Source organism: Hesperophylax consimilis, chromosome 31 (genome assembly GCF_061612785.1).
Source record: "Hesperophylax consimilis isolate HC1 chromosome 31, BYU_Hcon_1.0, whole genome shotgun sequence".
Taxonomy (NCBI): domain Eukaryota; kingdom Metazoa; phylum Arthropoda; class Insecta; order Trichoptera; family Limnephilidae; genus Hesperophylax; species Hesperophylax consimilis.
Genome location: NC_142866.1, coordinates 12,095,966 through 12,116,876, shown reverse-complemented (window position 1 = coordinate 12,116,876; position 20,911 = coordinate 12,095,966). Strand labels below are relative to the sequence as shown.

At 35.3% G+C, this 20,911-nt stretch overlaps 1 protein-coding gene across 4 annotated transcripts in view; it reads right to left on the bottom strand.

The window, feature by feature from the left end:
- Window positions 1-279: 279 nt before the first annotated feature.
- Window positions 280-20,911, bottom strand: part of LOC149409462 (uncharacterized) — a 160,470-nt gene continuing 139,838 nt past the window's right edge. For 3 of the 4 annotated variants that reach the window (XM_089649851.1, XM_089649850.1, XM_089649847.1), the window contains 3 exons: window positions 9,745-20,677; window positions 7,425-9,534; window positions 280-414 (listed from right to left, as the gene is read on the bottom strand). In XM_089649851.1, the coding sequence (XP_089505977.1) occupies window positions 7,431-9,534; window positions 9,745-20,677 (13,037 nt within the window). In that variant the 3' untranslated portion in view covers window positions 280-414; window positions 7,425-7,430. Of the gene's footprint in view, window positions 415-6,830; window positions 6,951-7,424; window positions 9,535-9,744; window positions 20,678-20,911 lie in introns of those variants that run through there. The other variant, XM_089649849.1, reaches the window with a different exon arrangement.

Genomic DNA, 20,911 nt, shown 5'->3' with positions numbered 1-20,911 from the left:
GTTATTCTTCGTTTTCTCTTACTTTCAATTTTTTTCTTCAATGCTACATATTTTTACAGATCGACTCCTGACCAAAGGAACCATAAAAACCAATGTGAACTAAGTTCATTCTCCCAAGAACTTGATTTTAGAAAATAAATAGATTCGTGTCCCTTTTAATTTGAGAGCGGAAAAATAAAACATTAGATATTGGATAGGAAAAATTTAAATTAAAGATAGGATAATTAAAAACAAAGTAGGTATTATTTTATAAAGTAATTTATTTTAGATAATTTCTATGTTTCTTTAAAAGACACAAATATACAGATAAATAGGTTCAATCTATTAGTTCATATGTACAAAATATTTACATCTATATTAATTTAACAGTTCTGGAATTTGAAACAAATGTATGAAATGAATGTCGTTTTACACCTGCAACAAAGTAAATACTCAAATTAAAATTGCATACTCATATTATTCTATTGTCGCCATATTATTACAAAATGACGCATTCGCTGAGCATCAAGCATTCTAAAGAATTGGGCTCAGGTAAATTATCAAAAGAAGTCAGTTATTAACACAAAAAGCACTAGCAACCATAATGTGGCAGAATGTTGTGTAACTAAATTACTTGCGATTAATAATAATACATGGTCCTTTGTAAATGGCAGTGACGGTAAGGCGTTAAACTGGTAGAAAAGGGGAGTCGGCAACGTTCCAAAGAAACAAACTACAAATACTATACTATGTATGAATGTGTATGCAGCTATGAGTGTGTGCCAGGTAAGAGATTTGTGTGTCATTAGTTAAATTAATGTCTGTAAAATATCATCAATTTATCGGTATGTTTGAAATTTCTAATTACATTAGCTGGACTGACAGACACCAAAGAGGTTGGTAAGAAATGATCGCTGCCATACACCTGACGGGAAGATGTTGTGAGGACGCAAATGGTTATAAGAATGGTTACCAGAACCCTCGTGTCACTAAAGTAGACTTACAGACAAATTCAACACTTTTCAATTTATGGGTATTTTGAAATTTCTAATTAAGTTAGCTGGACTGACAGACACCAAAGAGGTTGGTAAGAAATGATCGCTGCCATCCACCTGACGGGAAGATGTTGTGAAGACGCAAATGGTTATAAGAATGGTTACCAGAACCCTCGTGTCACTAAAGTAGACTTACAGACAAATTCAACACTTTTCAATTTATGGGTATTTTGAAATTTCTAATTAAGTTAGCTGGACTGACAGACAACAAAGAGGTTTGTAAGAAATGATCGCCGCCATCCACCTGACGGGAAGATGTTGTGAAGACGCAAATGGTTATAAGAATGGTTACCAGAACCCTCGTGTCACTAAAGTAGACTTACAGACAAATTCAACACTTTTCAATCTATGGGTATTTTGAAATTTCTAATTAAGTTAGCTGGACTGACAGACAACAAAGAGGTTTGTAAGAAATGATCGCCGCCATCCACCTGACGGGAAGATGTTGTGAGGACGCAAATGGTTATTAGAATGGTTACCAGAACCCTCGTGTCACTAAAGTAGTCTTTCAGACAAATTCAACTTTTTTAAAACCCTTGCATATGGCATTCACAATAATTATTTCTTCAGGTATGTTCTCGCATTAAACACTTATAATAAAGATGGCAATGTGACCGTAGCAATTGGCAATATTATAATCTTAGCTGTTCAACTGCTTTCAAAACTGTTGTGGGTAAAGAGCTATGTTTTACAAAAGGCAAGTTATATTTAGCGAGTGTTAGTTAACAACATCTCCATGTAAGTAAATCTGTATGTGCCAGGAGGTAAGTATTGATGAAGTATGATAAGTCTCCTCGTAGTTAGATATCTTGCTGCGTAGAATAAAAATAATTTATTTAATTGAAGCAAAGGACAAAAGAACACTACTCAACAGCTGAAAAAGGATAAACACTTGAGTGAACTCATTTTGTTAGTTATGAACAGTAATTTATATCGCTAGGGCGCTTTAAGGAAATGCTGGAATGGGCAATCTACTTACCGGGTGGTCTCAGCAGTCACCATTCCTTTGATGATTTTGGGCAAGGATTTTCATTAAATTATCTGAAGATTTATAATATGAAAAGTACATATATTTATGAATAAAATAACAAATGGAGAGAACAGGAGAACACATCTACTTTTAATCGAAATAAAATTATGTAAAACAACCGCAATTCGCCATTTGTCACAGTAAAATTAGCACACACACAAAATAAAGGCGTTCCATCCAGTAGTTATTTTTTTCATGCCAATGGCACATAAACATAAATAATTATTTACTGTACTCTCTCACTAATTCGTCACCCCAAAAACTGGGCAAGTGTCCAATTAGTGAAAGTGGTGGATTATAGTGCGTACATACAAAATCTGCTAAAAATTAAAACAAGTATTTCATACAAACAAAGAAACAACACCCCTATCGATCTTTCGTAAAATTCCCATTTTTTTAAGTTAAGCTGTCGTGTTTATGCTTGTGAGAAGGCTCCATTTTGTAAACTTACTAAACAAAAATTGACTCACTTTTTATATCGTTCATACAAAAAAAATATTAAAAACTTTTGAAATTGCTTTTTATTTCAAGGAAACAACAATAAAAAAACTGAAACGTTTAACGCATTGCTTACACATTTCAAAACATTTATTTCTTTGATACATGCATTGGGAATTTAAGGTATTAAAAAGCATCACTTTAAAGAATTTCTTGTAAAATATAGACCATAAAATTCAATTTGAATTCTAGCGTAAGTGTTTTACCTAATTTTTTACATAACCTGGAAGTAGATTTTACAAATGCTATTATTATGTAATTACTTGTCTAAAACTGACGAAAAATAACACAAATAAGTTGTAAATATGTTACACGAATATAACAGTAAAATTGACCATTTTATGAACAAAATATGATTAACAAAGGAGACATAAAAGAAGCTGTCAATCGCGGGTTTGCACTGGTTTGGCGCTTAAAGAATCAAGTCATTGCCACTTTTATTAGTGAATCTAAACGTTTTCAGCTTTTATACAATGTGTAACAAAAACACGGTTTAACGTATATGAAGTGGTTTTTATTTAGTAAGGCTGTTAAGTAATTTCCACCTGCGAGTTGTAGCCAAATTATAGACCATGATTTTGTGCTTTCGACTAGTAAAAATAACAGTTGTCGGATAATTGAGCGACGGATTACTGAGAGTACTGTAGTGCTCGTATGTGGTACTTGTTATTTCAATAGTGAAATGTAAAAATACATATCACATGAAATGCAAAAAAGCATTAAGATAAATAAATTATTTTTGAGATACTGAAATTTTGTGTACCTATGCATTTTTTTAAGCTATTAAACGTCATAAAGTTATGGATTTCAAATTATAGGAATTCACCTGTGTTGTGGGGGACATGTTGCAAGGGTAAGAGTTAATTAATTTTAAAAAGGAATACAGGTATAAACAATTCAAATTTTAAAAAACAGCAATTTAAAAAAAAAAAAATATTCAAAATAATATGGAGAGAAAAAAATACATTCAATTGGGAGAATTGCAACAAGTTTCATAACATATTACGTATTGTGCAGGTGTAGAAGTTTTGAATTGTGTAAGAAGTGAATTGTAAAATTTAATGGACTGATATCTGTAGTGTTTTTGATGAAATTATTGAAATGGAACCTTCAATATAATATGAACTACTAGATACGGTATGTCGTACAAATAATTTTAACATAACACAACTAAGTTAACTGCTAATCGCATGATCTAATTTGGTCAAGTTGATGTTCATTTGGTACTCCAATGGGAAGCCAGAAATGCAAGCATTAACATACGCCTCCAAATGTCACCAAATTTGAAGTTGAAACTTAAGAACTTTGTGTACAATAATGTCGCTGCACCGTACGCAAAGATATTGTTAAGTATAAACTACTGATGTAACTTGAATACATTCACACATCACGAACCCATACATCCGCATACATTAAAGTCTTCTGTTTGCTTGAAAGAAATTAACATTTGTTAACTTGTTAAGTCGAATGTTAGTTTTTGAAAACGCTGGCCCAAAATGCAGGATTTGCTGGCTGGAATCAAATTAAAAATTTATTGTAAAATTTTAATTTATTGAAACAATGCACTTCGGTTTTGATAAGTTTTTCATAAATCAAAATTATTTGGTTTTTGGGTAAAATTTCAGATTCATACACTGCGTCTAGATGGTTGATGAATGGAATTGTAAAATAACTGCAATTCATAACTGACTTTCACACTCTTTGTATATAAATAAGAGCAAGGCACAACATAATGCTACAGTGAAACTATCTTATAAGATTCTTCAACGGATCGGATAAAAAAAAAACCTCTTGTGGAAAAAACCTTACATATGGAAAATATAATGCCATTTAAAAAAAAATTTAAAGGGACCGAAAAAACAAAACCTCTTATGTGGGAACTTTATATTTGGGTTCCATTATATTTTGCTGAAAAACATTTGTGTTTATCTAAGAGCATATGGTCAGAATTCTGTGAATAAGCTTTATGTATAAGTTTAATGCTAGTTTGTTGGAAGAAATTTACAAAAATAATTCCCATAAAAACAAATTAAATGCAATGAATCAACGTGATGTTTTCTTTAAACCAGTTTTTCTTCATAGGTATAGGTGAGGGAAAACATTACTCCTTGTTCTCAATCCGAATTGACAATTATTCCTAATACTGCAAATAACTTCAAAAACAAATTAAATGCAATGAATCAACGTGATGTTTTCTTTAAACCAGTTTTTCTTCATAGGTATAGGTGAGGGAAAACATTACTCCTTGTTCTCAATCCGAATTGACAATTATTCCTAATACTGCAAATAACTTCAAATAACTTTGAACTTATAGAACTCTGCATTGGGTTATTCGAAATTCGCTATTGTCTATTAAATTGGTATCTTGTAATTGGCCAAAATCGCTAATGAATAAGTTGAATACTAATCTAAAAATTAATAACAAATTTAGTATTTTTAAATTCATTTTATTTAGATTCATAATGTTTTAGTTATACATGAAATGACAAATATTCTATCAGCCAAATAACTTTGCATACAATAAATGTTTCTTCACTTCTACAAGTTTAGTTTAGTTTAGTAGTACATTATAAATATGTACATAGAAATATGTATATGAAAGGATAATAGGAGATGCGTTGCAAGGGGTGCATTCTATTATTCCTCCGCTTAAAGCAGATGTTCCTACCACAAAGGAAAACATAAAACTCTCTGAAGCATAATGTGGTAAAACAAACAATGGAAATAGAGTGATGAAATTACTTGCGACATTCCTACTGTCCTCCAAGTGACCGGAATTTTATACCAACAAATAAATGTACAAGTGGAATAGGCTAGCAATATAAATCAAAAAGCAAACGTAATTAAAATAAATGATAGATCGCTCCATGCGATGGGAAGCTTATAAAAATTATAAATAGTTAGAGATGCATGATAAAATAGTAAAAAAATTAAATAAATACATATATAATAATGTAATAATACACATGTACATTTTTCGCAATCATCAACCTTGGCAACCGATTGTAACTCAAATTGTAATACCGGCAAAAATATTCATAGAAAGGTTAAGTGAGGAAGTAAATGACCACTGATTTATTTGAAAAGAAAGTTGGTATGTGATACTATGGAAAACAAGGTACCAAAGTTGGTATGTGATACTATGGAAAACAAGGTACCAAAGTTGGTATGTGATACATACGTATGGAAAACAAGGCACCAAAGCTTTTCAAATCAATGATTCTTCACAGTTCACTCATCTATTGAATGCAAGAGTAATGCAATAATTGTAATTGTAATTTATGTGAATGGATTTGTCACATCATCAAATTGATAGTCAATACAACATGTTAGAAATAACAAATATATCACTAAAGTACTCAATAATACAGAACTGGATTGCAAATAATAATAAAAGTGGGATTTATTTCCTCAACTATTCCATTGTAGAATCAATTCAAGAGTCTATTAGCATAAAATGTGTACATTGATGTACAACATTCACGGAGAATTCAGGACGCCTAGAGATAGCATTTTGAGCTGTCTTTAAGTGAATCGAGGATGTAACTTATCATAGGAAACCATAAACCATAGTGTGAACAATCTGAAAGTATACTAAATAAAGAGTGATGTCCAGCTTGATACATGTTATGCACAGATCCTATTCAATAATATTATATGCTATAACCATAATCTAGATTACATCAATCTGACTAAATTTAAACACAAACTGTTATTACATCTTACAGATTTAAATAATATTACATATTTGTTGAAATATTACATTAAATAATCCTTATTCTTGAAACTTGTAGATTTAGTTTTAAAACATTTGTTATCAGAACATAAAATCTTCATTAATTTGAAAACCAACTTATCAAATTCAGAATGATTAATGCGAAAGCACTGAACATGTTATTAGATAATAGATTTCTAAAACAATGTGTTTTTAATTGAGAAGAAATAATTAAATCAAAATGAAGACAGATATAATATATTTCCTAACAATATCTTCCTAAATTAATTCTAAATAAATCACCAATAATTCGTATTTACAATGAGATGATATTAATAGTTAAATTTGCTTTTTTCTCGTACTTTTGTAAACATCACAAAAAAATTTAATTGTAAAAAATAACTTTATAAATTACAGAAAAATATTTTCATCCTATATTCCTAGACAAGACCTATCAGAATATTACCACATCAATTCTTAAATGATGGCGTGTGCATAATTCTATGGATATTCAAAGTTTTCAATACTATATATATATATATATTTCACAATTATTATTTCAGGTTGAAGTAAAAAAAAAAATACACAAATTAGAGAACATCAAATAATGGGCCTTTAAATCCTGATATCCAAATTATCAAAACATTTTTCATTTCAGGAGAATTCGCAGAACCTAGAAAGAGCATTTAATAATTAGCAAAATACACTTGTGATAATAAACTTCATAGCTGAAACACTAATATTATTAGAAGAACTCTACCTTCAAAGATGGTGTGGGCAATAAGGGATAAATACATAGATGCTTAATCATTTACAAATGAACCAACTCAGTTTTTCACTGACTCAAGACTTCACTGTGTGTGTAAGCCCAGATTTAAGGTGACATAATAAGGGTTCACAATAACTTCTAATCAATGAAGGCAATCAATCCCTGTCTTTCGACCTTGAAAGGAACTTGTAAGTAATTGAATTTCATGGCGCAACTTGCCCACTTGTGCCGAGTTAAACTACGCATAATATACAATCGCATTGGATAATCAGATGAACGGTAGACAAAACGCAATTCATAATAATGATAGGTACAAGCAAATTAATTTAAATAATTATTGTTAAAGTATGTAAGAATTTCCATCGAAAAAATACTTACAGAAATTTATGTAGATGGACGAGATCTTTTCTCCTTGACGGTAGCGTTGTCGTCTATCTTGCGTCCCTTGGCATGAGCCAACATGGTGACCAACTTCTTGTGGGAGTCTCCCACTATCCAGCCATGCTGCTCGATGGGCTCCGTGTCGCGGCTGTTGTTGTCCACCGAAGCACTCTGCGCATCGTCTTCGCTGGACGAGGACCAATAGTATAGCATCTCTGACGCGGCACGCTTGTTCCTCCGCTGTGTGGACGGGGGCTCCGCTATTCTGGTGGGCTTAAACTCATCGTCATAGTCAAAAGGTTTTTGGGATTGCCTGCGTTTGCGTCTAGAGCTCCTACCTTTGCTTGAAACAGGGTTGGGGTTGGATGTGTTGAAAGACACTCTCCTACCAGAATTACTAGACTGTCTTTCGGATGATTTTTCTGGGTAGTTTTCTTCACAAGGAGATTGGTTTCTAAAGGAATCTGAATTTGTGTCGGCACTATCCTGGAAATTTTTGTGATTCTTTTCATCATCCGGTGTGAATTGGATTTTTTGACTTTTCTCACTTGTAGAACTTTGGTCACGTTGGTCACCCAAATCAGATTTGGTGTTTTGATCACTGGCTGAATTTTTCCCATCTTCACTATGTCGATTACGTCCACTTCTTCTCGGTTTCCGGTGATGGCCTTGGGTGCGGGGGATGGAGGAATACTCCTCAAACTGTCGGAAGTCTTCGTAGTCCGACTCGGAACTCCAGCTTTCAACCAAAACATTTTGTTTTCCAGTTGTACATTTCCTCTGGGATTTGTGACTTGCCACACCGATATCGCCATCACCTGTGTCTTCTTCTGTTACTTTAAGGACCGGCTGTTTGGCGGGAGATGGATTCCTGGGAAGTTCATCATCTGAAGACCTGGCTTTGAGTCGAGGAACAATCTTGCGTTTACTAACTCGAGGATAGGGAGGAATATCCTTATCAATGGACTCATCATTATCAGAGTACTCATCGGCACTGGGACTTCTGACATCTGTATCTTCAGGTAGATCTGTGGCAACTGCATCTTGGCTAGCACTGTCTGCATCCTCGTTCATAACAGAAGATTTCTTATTTGTTAACTTACTTTCGTTATTGTTGGCAATGGTTTGCTCGAGGAGACTATCAAACAATTGGTCCATATCTGTTTGCCCAGTTACAATATCATCAGATTCTGTCTCATTAGCATTGTGGTTGGCATTTTTCTGATCATTCCTGATAGCATTATTTTTAAAGATTTTTCCCATAATAGCACTCTTTTTTGTGTTTGTCTGACTTTTGGAAGCTCGTTTATGTTTTTTATTAGATTTGCACGCATTGACTGACATGTCTACAGAGCTGTGATTGGTTTCATCTTCGCTTTCGTTTGCTCTATAATCATCAGACATGTAAGTAAAGTCATCTCGATCGGAAAAACTTAGACTTGAGATTTGTGAGTCTTCATTTAGAGCTTCTAAATTATTCTTATTGGTTGTCAACACAGACATACCTAAGTTATCATTCTTCTTGTTAGTGTTGACTCTATCCTTGCTGCTGCATAAGGTAGCGGGAGTACGGAATTTAAATTTGTCAGACACATCGTCTTCATCTTCATCGAAGAAGTCATAAACATCCAAATGCTGCTTATCCACATTAGTAGGAATGACGGGTTCTACATTGTTCACAGCACTTCTGTCACTTTCCTGATGAACCTTGTTGCGTTTTTGTTTACTGCTTAATTTCTTTGTACGCTGTTTCTTGGGTATCTTAGAGTTGATGGTTTCATCAGAGTCATTGGTACCCTTGTCCATATCACTAATGTTGGATTCGGCTCGGTCACTCTTCTCATCAAAGGAGTTGAAGTTCTTAGAGGAATGTTCATGAACTACATGAGTATTTGACTTGTTATTATCGAGAATACTGTGCAGATTAATTTCATTTGTCAATATGGATACTTTAACACCGTCAAAGCCTTTTAAAGCACCTTTAGTCAGAACCTTTTTGGAATTGGCCTTTTGGCCAAGGGATCCATGACTTCTCTTTCTGTTGCTGTTATCTTTGGTTAAGGACTTTCCAGATTTTGAATGTTCTTCGTGTGTTCCCTTAGATTTCCTGAAATATGCACATAAAATATACATATTAGTACAATAGGGAAGATATGAAAAGCAGGCTTTCACAGAAAATATTCAATGGAGTAGAATGGAATAACTGAGAGCCACTATGATTAAAAAATCACTTAACTCATTTTCAAAGCTTGCGACACTTTGGAAAGCTTATGACACTGTATAAGTTCTAGATCAGTTCTTATGGTGAAGGGCATACCTGGACTTGGAGCGATTCTTCTTCATAGTCCTTTTGGATCCGCGGGGAGTGATGGCCGCCGTGATGGCCTCCTGCGCTGCCTGCGCTTTCTCTCGTGCTTTGCGCTTGATCTTGTCAAACTTGTCTTCAAACTCCATTAAAGGATTAAAGGGCTCTGGCTCGCACCGCCGTTTTGAAGATCTTTGTGGCGTATGATGTTCAGTGTCATGAGTAGATAGCATACTATCGCCGTTGTCTGAGAAGTCATCAGAATTCGATCTCACCATGAGCGACTCAGCAGAATATGGGTCAAACTCAGCTCCACACGACTTCTCATCCATTTCCTCAACAGTTGACTTAGTAGTCTCAACAGGAGTACTCTCTTGATCAATATTGTGTATTTTGGCCGAGTCCTTGTTCAAAGCATCAAAATCATATTCCATTGACTTGCTTGTTGATAGTTCAAATTGTTCGATCTGATCGGTGCAATCATAAAAGACTTCCTCAACACCTACAGGTATAGAAATATCAGCAAGATCAAAGTCTTTCATTCTTGGCTCAAATTCCTTTGCATAACGTAAATTTAACTCGTAAGTATTAGCAGATTCTACATGGGAAATTATAACTGGAGCGTCAGTGGTATTGGGATAAGCTTTGGAGAATTTTTCTGAGGATTTGAATGGTTCAACTGTTTTAACATCCTTTCGAGTTGACTTAGATTCTTTTAGGAGACTACAGCATTCAAAGAATAATGCTTCGTCACAACTTAAAGTTTTTCTAGATGGATCATGATTAGGACTGGAATTTACCTCCGACACAGACTGTTCAAGAAGATCCTTGGAAGTAATCAAATTTTCCTGAGGTGTTGTCTGTTGTTTATCAGGAGACAAAGCGCACTCCAAGGAGGTGTCATCATTATTAAAGCTTTTTCTTTCAGCTAAACTCTTATAAGCTCTTGTGGAAATATTCTTGACTGTGGAATCAAACATGGGTTCTATAACAGGCTTTTTAGAAGGAATGCCATCATCAATCACTTCTTCAATGGGTTTATCATTATCAGTTTTGAGGGTCTTCGCTTCTATTTCAGACAATTTAGAAATATGCATTAATGTCATTTTATGTTTAACCAGATTTTCAGCTCGCCTAAATTTCCTGTTGCAAATAGAACAATAATTGTCAGCTTCTTTTCCATTGTCTTCTTTGGAAAATACCAAAGTGTCATCAGTTGACAAGCCATCGTCCGTATATTGTGTGGATTGACACACAGCCTCTTTGGGTATGGACTCTGGCGATGGCTTGAGAGCATCACTGGTGGGGTCCACTGCTACAGCAGACGTGTCGCTGCCAACATTGTCTTGGTTTGTAGACACTTTCCTCGTTTTCTTTTTCTGTGGTCTTTCACTACGGCGAAGGGGCTGGCTACTACCATTTGGTTCCAACTCATCTGTGTCGCTTGTTTCGGGCCTAAATGTCTGTGATATTTTCTTTATAGCCAAGATAGTGGATTTTCTGGGCCTTTTTTCTGTAAACATACCGAAGTTTGCTAAATATTTGTCCTGAATAATAGACTCATCATCACTTGAAACAGGTTCGTTAATGTTTATAGATTCACAGGTTGCTAATGTACTTCTACGTTGACTAATACGCTTAGCGCGAGTTGTCATGGTTTGTTTATTCCGTCTTGCGTTGGACTTCTCCAGGAGCAACTGTTCTCCAGTAACTGGTGAAGCTGGGGGTGCAGGTGCAGAAGCAAATGCTTGTTCGCTAGCTTTAGGCACTGGATCAGTCTCTAAAAGCAACTTCTTTCTTAACGCTTTCTTTTTTAATGAATTATCGTTGTTCTCTGAATCTGAAGTTTTTATAATAAAATCAGGAATGATATTGCTAGATTTATGTAAATTATTTATAAGTACTTCATTAAGCAAATGTTTTGTTTCCCCAATTGACTTTAATTTCTGGGACTTATCTTTTTTCAACATTTCGTTTTGAGAGTCGGCAATAGGGGTCAACTCAATTGATTTTGTTTTCTGAGTTTTATCTTTTTTTATCATTTCATTTTTGCTGTCGGAAAAAGGACCCAGCTCAATTAATTTAGTTTTCTGGGTTTTACTTTTGGAGTCAGAAAGAGGGGTCAGCTCAATTGATTTTGTTTTCTGGGTTTTACTTTTGGAGTCGGAAAGAGGGGCCAGTTCAATTGATTTTGTTTTCTGGGTTTCATCTTTTTTCATCATTTCATTGGTGGAGTCGAAGAGAGGGGCCATTTCAATTGATTTTGTTTTATGGATTTTATCTTTCTTCATCATTTCATTGGTGGAGTCGGAAAGAGGGGCCAACTCAATTGATTTAGTTTTCAGGATGTCATCTTTTTTAATTGTTTCTTTGTTGGAGTCTAAAAGAAGGGACAACTCAATTGATGTTGGTTTCTGAACTTTATCTTTTTTCATCAATTCATTGTTGGAGTTGGAAAGAGGAGTCAACTCCAATGATTTTGTTTTCTGGGTTTTATCTTTTTTCATAATTTCATTGTTGGAGTCAGCAAGAAACTCAATTGATGTGGTTTTTTGTATTGTATCTTTTTTCATCATTTCATTGTTGGATTCGGAAAGAGGGGCCATCTCAATTGATTTTGTTTTCTGCATTTTATCTTTTTTCATCATTTCATTGTTGGATTCGGAAAGAGGGGCCATCTCAATTGATTTTGTTTTCAGCATTTTATCTTTTTTCATCATTTCATTGTTGGAGTCGGAAAGAGGGGTTAACTCAATTGATTTTGTTTTCTGGATTTTGTCTTTTTTCATAATTTCATTGTTGGAGTCGGAAAGAGGGGTTAACTCAATTGATTTTGTTTTCTGGATTTTATCTTTTTTCGTCATTTCATTGTTGAAGTCAGAAAGAGGGGCCAACTCAATTGATTTTGTGTTCTGGCTTTCGTCTTTTTTCATCATTTCATTGTTGGTGTCGGGAAGGGGATCCAACTCAATTGATTTAGTTTTCGGGATTTTATCTTTTTTCATCATTTCACTTCTGGAGTTGGAAAGAGGGGCCAACTCAAATGGTTTCATTTTCAGGTTTTTATCTTTCTTCATAATTTCTTTGTTTGAATCGGATAGAGGAACCAGTTCAATTGATTTTGTTTTTTGGATTTTATCTTTTTTCACCAATTCATTTTTGGAGTCAGAAAGAGGGGCCAACTCAATTAAATTTATTTTTTGAGTATTATCTCTTTTCATCACTTCATTTTTGGACTCTGAAAGAAGGGTAGATTTTATTTTCCTGGTTTTATCTTTTTCCGAAATTTCATTTTTAGAGTCCGAAAGCTGGTCAGAAATGTTTAAATCCAAGATGTCAGAATTTGAATTTAGTGACTCAATTTTAGAGTCTTTTAATTGAATCTTCTCAGTCTTTTTCTTCTCTTTTAATTTTTTATAAGAAAATGCAATATCAGATAGATTTTCAAAATCACTGTCTTCAAAAACGTATTGGGAGCCTCTTAAGTCTGAAGATTTGATTGAATTGGATAGTGGTTGGTTTTCATCAACAGGTGACTCGAGTGAATTTCCATTATCAGCCACTTTCAGGTTTACCTTGGGCTTTTTAGGTGAGTTTTCATTGCCAGGTTTATTTATTTTCTTGCTTACTTTCTTAGCTTTAGTTTCTGGAATAATAACATCAGATAACTTTTCACGATTCAAAGATTTCTTCAGTTTTTTTACAGTTTTGTCTTCTCTTCCAATGTATTGAGCCAAAGACTTGTCCTTCTTGCCGGTGCCGGTGACGGGTGCGAATTGTGGCACCTCTTTCATCTCAGGCTGATCTGCAGCAGACTCCACTGTGGTATCTTTATCAACACTGATTTCCAGCGATTTTTTTCCGTTTACAGTTCCTTCAGGCATTGATTGTTTGTTAATTTTAACAACTGTCGGTGGGTTGATATCATCCATACTAGATTTGACATTGCTTTTAAGAGTTTCTGGACATTTATTGATAATAAACGGTTGACTATCTGTCAAAGTAGAGCAATTTAACAGTGTTTCTCCATTTTTTCGTAGATCTCTTGGAGACTTCCTTCTAGATTTTTTGGTGTTCGGACTTTCCTGGGAATCATTAATAGTATTCGATAAGTCAGAGACAGTTTTGTCTTCTTTTACTGTTGATTTAACGGGAGTTTTATTGACATCCCCATAAACATCGGGGTGTATAATGGAATTTAATTCGACATGGCACATTTTCATACTAGTGGTTGTTTCACATACCCCCTTACTAATTGTTTGTAAAACTTTACAATTATTTTGTTCGCTTTCTTTGTCAATTTCACATGAATTCACTTTTGCTGATTCAGACAAAACCTGTTCATCCTGTTTGAGATCATCAGTCATATTAGTCGATTTCTTTTTGCGTTTCCCCGCTTTAGATTTGATCTCATTCTCACGTTTTATTTTGAGTGCCTCAGCTTCTCGCGTTATCATCTTTTCTAGAGCAGATGAAATCATGTCCACTACTGTGATTCTCTCACTCAAGGGTTCCGAATCATTGGGAATAAGGCTTTCCAAGAGTTCCAATCCAATTTTAGAGGATTTCTTCTTTGTGCTTTTAATGATTTTAGAAAAAGCTGTTAGAGGTTGATCGTCAGGCGGTGTACGAGAATCTGAATTCGATACTCTGTCAGTGGTAACTTCTTTTTTTTCTTCATTCTTATCATTTTCTGAGTGTCGATTTGAAATACGTTTTCTGGTGACAGTTTTTTCACACTTTCCTTGTAGGGAAAGCTGCTTTGAGGATTCACTCGTCGGTGGCATATTTATATTTTGGCTGTCTACAGGAATACTTACAGGACTACTTCCGATAATTGAGGACGAATTATCAGGTTGCTGAGTTTCATCAAACGTGTACTTGTTGCTTTCATTTTTTTTAATTTTGTTACTATTTTTAGTTGATCCAAACAATTTCTTAGCATTGTCCTTAATTTTATTAATGAGTTTAGATGAATCCATTTGCCTGGTTTTCTTAACTTTCTTGAACATCTTAAAAATAAGATGCCCGTTTTCATTGAGTTTCACATAGTTCACTGATGCAATTTGGTCACTGTTCTGGCTGGATTCTTCATTAGTCTGCTTGTCAGAATGCTTGCTGAATAGTGAAGATTCATCTTGCTCTTGCTCTTCCTCAGTTACCACACTAACATCTGTACTTGATGGAATGGCATTATCTTCAAAAGCCTTTATTTTGCGTTTCTTCAGAGGAATTACACTTTTCAAAGTCGTACTGTCAGTCCCTGCCTTCCTATCCACAGGCGAGGGCCTCTGGGTGACTGAAGCGACGGGTTCTCCGGTACCGTCGAGGGCCGCCTCCACAAAACGGGATCGGGTAACTCTGCATTGTACTTTGTGTTTAGATTTCTTTATTATTTTCCTTTTTATAGTTTTATTCTTTCTTTTGGCAGTGACTTTATCAACCTTAGAAGTAGTTTCCTCACTGGTTGTGAGATCTGTACAAGTGGATTCCTTTATTGTGATTTCAGTGCTCGACTCCGCTGTTGGGACTATGATGGCTTTCTTCTTGGCAACGACAGCAAGACAGATGTCGTCTTCGTCATCTGAATCTGGTTTCTGGTCGCGGCTCGGACTAACTCCCGCCTCTCCGAGGTTGGCCTGGCAGGATTCTCCGGGTATGATCGCTGCACCAGACATATCAGGATTCAAAACATCATTACAATTTTCTACATTTTGAAGGGTTTCTGATTTCTCATCACTAATTTTTTCATCTTCCTTTATGGGCAATTTGCTTTTGCTCTTCCTTGAACTGCGTCGAACGATAGACTCATCCTTAACTTCACTTTTATCCAAGTCGTTTATTTGCGAGCTTTCACATTTTTCTGAGCTAACTGGGTGGAAATCTATGACATTAGAGGGTGTTAAAGCAGTTTCTGACAATATATTGCTTTCAATCAACAATAGTTTGTTGAATGATGTTTTTTGTTGTTCACATGTCACAGTTTCCGGTTTGGCATCAAATTCGTTAGATTTTTCCAAATATTCAGGAACCACTGGAATAATATCAGAGTCTTTCACCTCGGATGTTTGTATAGAGTGCTCTTTGCTTTCCGAATTTGGAGTTAGTTTAATTCCTTTTTTTCTTTTAGTCGCTGTTTTCTTTCGACTTTTTTCACTAAACGTTGAGTCACCTGTATTGTCTGTTTCAATAACTTCTTTGTCCATGACAAGGTTTTTGAAGGAATTTTGGAAAGTTCTAGTGGGTGTTAATAAGATGGACACATTCTCAGATTGTTTTTCAGAACCCATATTTAATTTGTCAGTCATGACATCATCATTAGATTCAAAATTCAGAAAGTCTACAGAAGGTAGAATCAGTTTATTGTTGGGCAAAGTAGAATCCTTGTTAATTACACATTCCGTGGGTGAAAAGTCTGAGCTGTCTTCTGCCACCGAGTGCTGCGTGCTGCTCACCTCATCTTGTTGGATAGCTGGTTCGCTTAATTTCAGAGCCACATTTACTAGGCAATCCGACACACTGTTGTCCAGTCCTAAATCTTTTGAAGAGGATATAGTATTCTCGGTAGGAATATTGACATTGTCAGTGTGGTCACCAGCACTGCAGGTTTCAGCTTGGGGTGTTGGATTAGATATCTCGATAGAAACTTCTGGACGCAATCCTAAAATAGCATTCCCTTTACTTTCTTCCTTTTGTAGATCAAAGGATTTCTGTTTAAGTTTTTCAGTTGTGGTTTTAATTCTTACAGACCTCAGACTTAAGGTGCCCTTGTCGGGAGAGGCCTTTTGGACATCATGAGAATCTGTTGGTGAGGCCTCCTTGGCTAGAACTGCGGTCTTGTGTGGTGACTCATTGTTCCTCGAATCTATCCCTTGCTCAATAGTTTGGGGAGGTATTGTCTGAGTATCTTCAATCTTACTGTTCCCCGGGAAGTCAATATCATGATTTTCATTGGTCAGATCTATGACATTATCTTCATTAGTATTGGCTGTAGGAAGAGACAAAATCACTAGAGAATTGTTGTCAGGCTGGCCAAGTAAATCAATTTGAGGATCAATTGACACTGGTGGTTCTTCAATGTTGGTCCTTTCAATAATACTTCCCGTTACGGGATCTATCAAAAAGTGGTCTGTATCCAAATTGGTGAATTCCGAAGAGTGTTGAGATGCCTTAGCAGGTTGGGCAGATGACAGAGTCTGTGTGGAGATTTCAGATGTCAGGCGGCCAGAGGTTTGGCTCGGTTCAGAATTTCTGACTGTAGGAGAAGCCGAGCGCCTATTGCCATCAGGTTCAGTTTTACGACTGGGAACTTCTTTGGCAGTTTTGCAGTGTGAAAGCTCTGCTATCTTTTTCATTTGCATATTTTCTATAGCCTCAGCGAAAGCATTAGGTAATGCTCTGAATATTTCGTTTCGATGATGGATTGGCAGACTCTCTATCTTATCCAGAAATGCTTTTGGTAAAAGTTCTAATTCAGTGCTTGTCAGATTCTGTATTTTATGTTCCCTCAGAGGCGACGGACACTTGGGGTGGTCTGGTGGTGAGGTACACCGGTAAGCCTTGTGCGGGGGGGGACTTGACTTCTTCTCCGATACACCCGTATAGTATTGTAAACCGTCTGCTTTCTTCTTTGGTCGCGATGTATGACTTGCTTTACTTTTCCCTTGTCCTAAGGAATACTGAGGAATGCGTAAAGTTGGATCGTAAACAGCTTTACGTGAAAGTACTTTTGATAAAGAACACTTCAATTCCTTTTCCATATTTGATTTAAAAGACAAGTCTTCTGCTTTTGAAACACGTCCAGATAAGTCTAATGGCTGAAGGTTATCATCATCTTCAGATTCACTTTCACTCTTCTCATTGTTTTCAACATCATTTTGCCTTGTAATTGTATCATGAGCAAGTAAATCATTTTTCTTGACAGTTGGTAGTACTTTTTTTATAGCTGGTGAATAATTACTATTTTCAGCTGGGAAAACAGTATTCTTTAAAAAAGGTGACTCATTATTTTTATCCTTTGGCAATTCATGATTTTTGATTTGTGGATAATTAATCTTTTCAGTTGGCAAAACTGTATTTGATATCAGTGAATACTTCATCTTTTCAGTTGTCAAAACTGTATTTGCAATTGGTAAGTAATCAATTTTCTCCATTGGCAAAACTGAATTTGTAACCGTTGAATGTATAATCTTTTCATTTGGCAAATCTGTATTTGTAATAGTTGAATAATTAATATTTTCAGGTGTCAACACTGTATTTGTAATCGTTGAATAATTAATATTTTCAGGTGGCGAAACTGTATTTGTAATCGTCGAATAATTAATATTTTCAGGTGGCGAAACTGTATTTGTAGTGGGTAAATATTTAATATTTTCTGTTGACAAAACCGTGTTTGGAATCAGTGAATAATTAATCTTTTCAGTTGACAAAACTGTAGTTGTAATTGGTAAATAATTTGCCTTTTCAGTTGGAGACACTGCATTTGGAAGGATTGTATGGTTTTTATTTTCCGATGGAATGACTGCATTTTTTGATGTTACATTGTTCTTATTTTCAAGCGGCATCACTGCACTTGACACAGGGAAACAATGATTCTTTTCACTTGGCGAAACGGTATTTGTAACTGGAAAATATTTTTTCTTTTCTGTAGGCATTATTACATTTATATCTGGGAAATAATTGACCTTCTCAGTTGGACATTCTGTATTTATAACAGGGAAATAAGTTAACTTTTCTGTTGCCATTTTGGTATTTGCAACAGGGAAATAATTTTTCTTTTCACTCTGCAATATGGTATTTGCTGTTGGGAAATAATTAATCTTTTCGGTGGGCAAACCTGAATTCAGAGCTGGATAATAATTAGTATTTTCTGTAGGATGTAATGTGTTTGTAGCTGGGAAATAGCTGGTACTCTCAACTGACAATACAGTGGCTGTATTTGGTGAATCAACTGGGAAAACTGCCTTTGTAAAGGGTGCAGAATCATTTTCCTTAAGAGTTTTCATGTCCATTAATGGAGAACAATTTGTGATGGTAGTTGTCAATGGCAAAACTTGTATCTTTTCAATAGTACTTGCTGTGTTTGTTGAGTTAACCACCGAGGGTTCTTCGACCACATCAGATTTATCATTCAGCTTTCCCTTCAGCATGGCAATGCAGTCATTGAGTCCACGCCGAGATTTGGCTGCTTTCATCTTAGCCGAATGCTTTGAGGAGGTATCTGATTCGAGACTTGGCTGCACACTTGAGTTAGCGTGTTGAAGTTCATATGCGCTGTAAACATATTGCTCGTAATTAGCAAATGGATTCAGTTGATGCATGCTATTTAGCTTAGATTGAATGCTGCTCACATGACTGAACAAAGGTGGTTTGTCAATATTGTCAATTTCAAATTCTTCTGCATTATTCAATGGACGAACGGGTTCAATAGTAATTTTAGAGTTAATTTTGTTTATAATTTCTACAGACTCTTGGAAAGAATATTTTCCCTGGTTGTAATTGGTTAAGATCTCTTTATTCACTATACTTGCTGTTTGTCCCTTGTTGGTGAACAAGTCACGTTCAGGCTGAAGTGGAAGCTCCTTATCTGTATTATTTGATGTATTTCGTGGTTGAGGAAATCCAGGATTAGACCAATTTCCACAACTCGCCACAATTATCAGATCTGATGATTTTTCTGGTTCTATAGTGCTTGTGTTTGGTGAAACTTTTACAATTTCATTTAGCATATCATTTAATTTGTCTGGTATCACAGAAGGGTCTGAAGTCACCTCATTTACAATTGTTTGCATATTACATTTCAGATTACTTAAAGGCTCCGAATCAAGGATCTCAGACATTTCCCTACGCAATTTATCAGAGTCAACCTCAGCAGTTGAGATTTCTTCAATAACAACGGATACTTGTGGACTATTTTGTTCCACGATTCCTTCAGTTTCGGGAACGTCATCCGTTATTTTCTCTAATTCTTGGTTCACTTGGTCATCTTTAGGTTTTCCACCCCGGGTTTTCTTGCTACTGAGCAATTTCAGTGGGAATCCTAAAGACTTTCTAGCATTCTTTTTAGTTTTTCGAGTAGGTGAGATAGACGACTTATCCATAGACAGAATGGATTTCTTTGCCTTCAAGGGCTGTCTTTCTGAAGAAAATGACTCCTTATCTATTTTGGCTAGCACTATGTCGTCATCTAGCCCAGAGGACTCTTCAATCAGTTCATGTTCTACGGGACTTTTCCTAAGAGTCCTTTTCTTTAGAGATTTAGAAGAATCAATAATCTTACTACTGAGAACTGGCCTTCTTCGAAGTATTCTTTGTAATTTATTCTTCTTAGTCTTGATTTCTTCATTGTTGGTTTCTGCAACATCAACTGTAGAAATTAAGTTTCTGGGAACTCTATTACAATGCTTGGACTTCTTCTCTTCTGACAGTCTAGGAAGTGATTCTTCCTTTTTGCATTTAGAAGAGATGTTAAGATCAGACTTTGAAGTTGAAACAATTGCAGATTTTTTCTTAATTGTTGACGTTTTATTGGTTTTAGTTGGTACAAGGGAAGTTGGCACAAGGATCTCCTCAGCGGGACTCAGTGGGACAGTGGGCAGAGACTTGTGGCTGGCCGGCGTCTGCTCTTTATCGCCTGTCTTACAAGTTAGATTCTTTCTGTTGCGTAGATAGTTCCTCTGCTGCAGGCCTTGGACGGTGTTAGCCACAGACCTCGTCACACGCCGTATTTTCTTACCAAGTCCTTCAGTCACAGTGATTACGGAAGATGTGCACATCATTTTACTTCTTTGTATTCTAGTTTTGGTTGATACCATGTGGCGCACAATGTGCCCTTGTTTTTTATTGTCATTTAAGAATGGTCTGATTTTTGGTGACGGAATATTCATAATTTGTCTAGATGCTCTTTTGGCAGGGAGATTGGCGAGCATTCGCTGTATTGTTTCAGCTGAAATTAAGAACAATCCAAATATTAAACAGTATAATTTATAAATAAATTCTAGAAAGGTTATGATAAATTAATATAAAATATTGTCTCTTTATGGTGAGGAAAGGCTACTTTAATTTCTATTGTTTTATATCTTATTTTATCCTGTATACTTATCTATGTAAAAATATATTTTTTCAAATATTAAAAAAAAAAAAAAAAAAAAAAAATATGGCGGCATTATTGTTGAGGAAA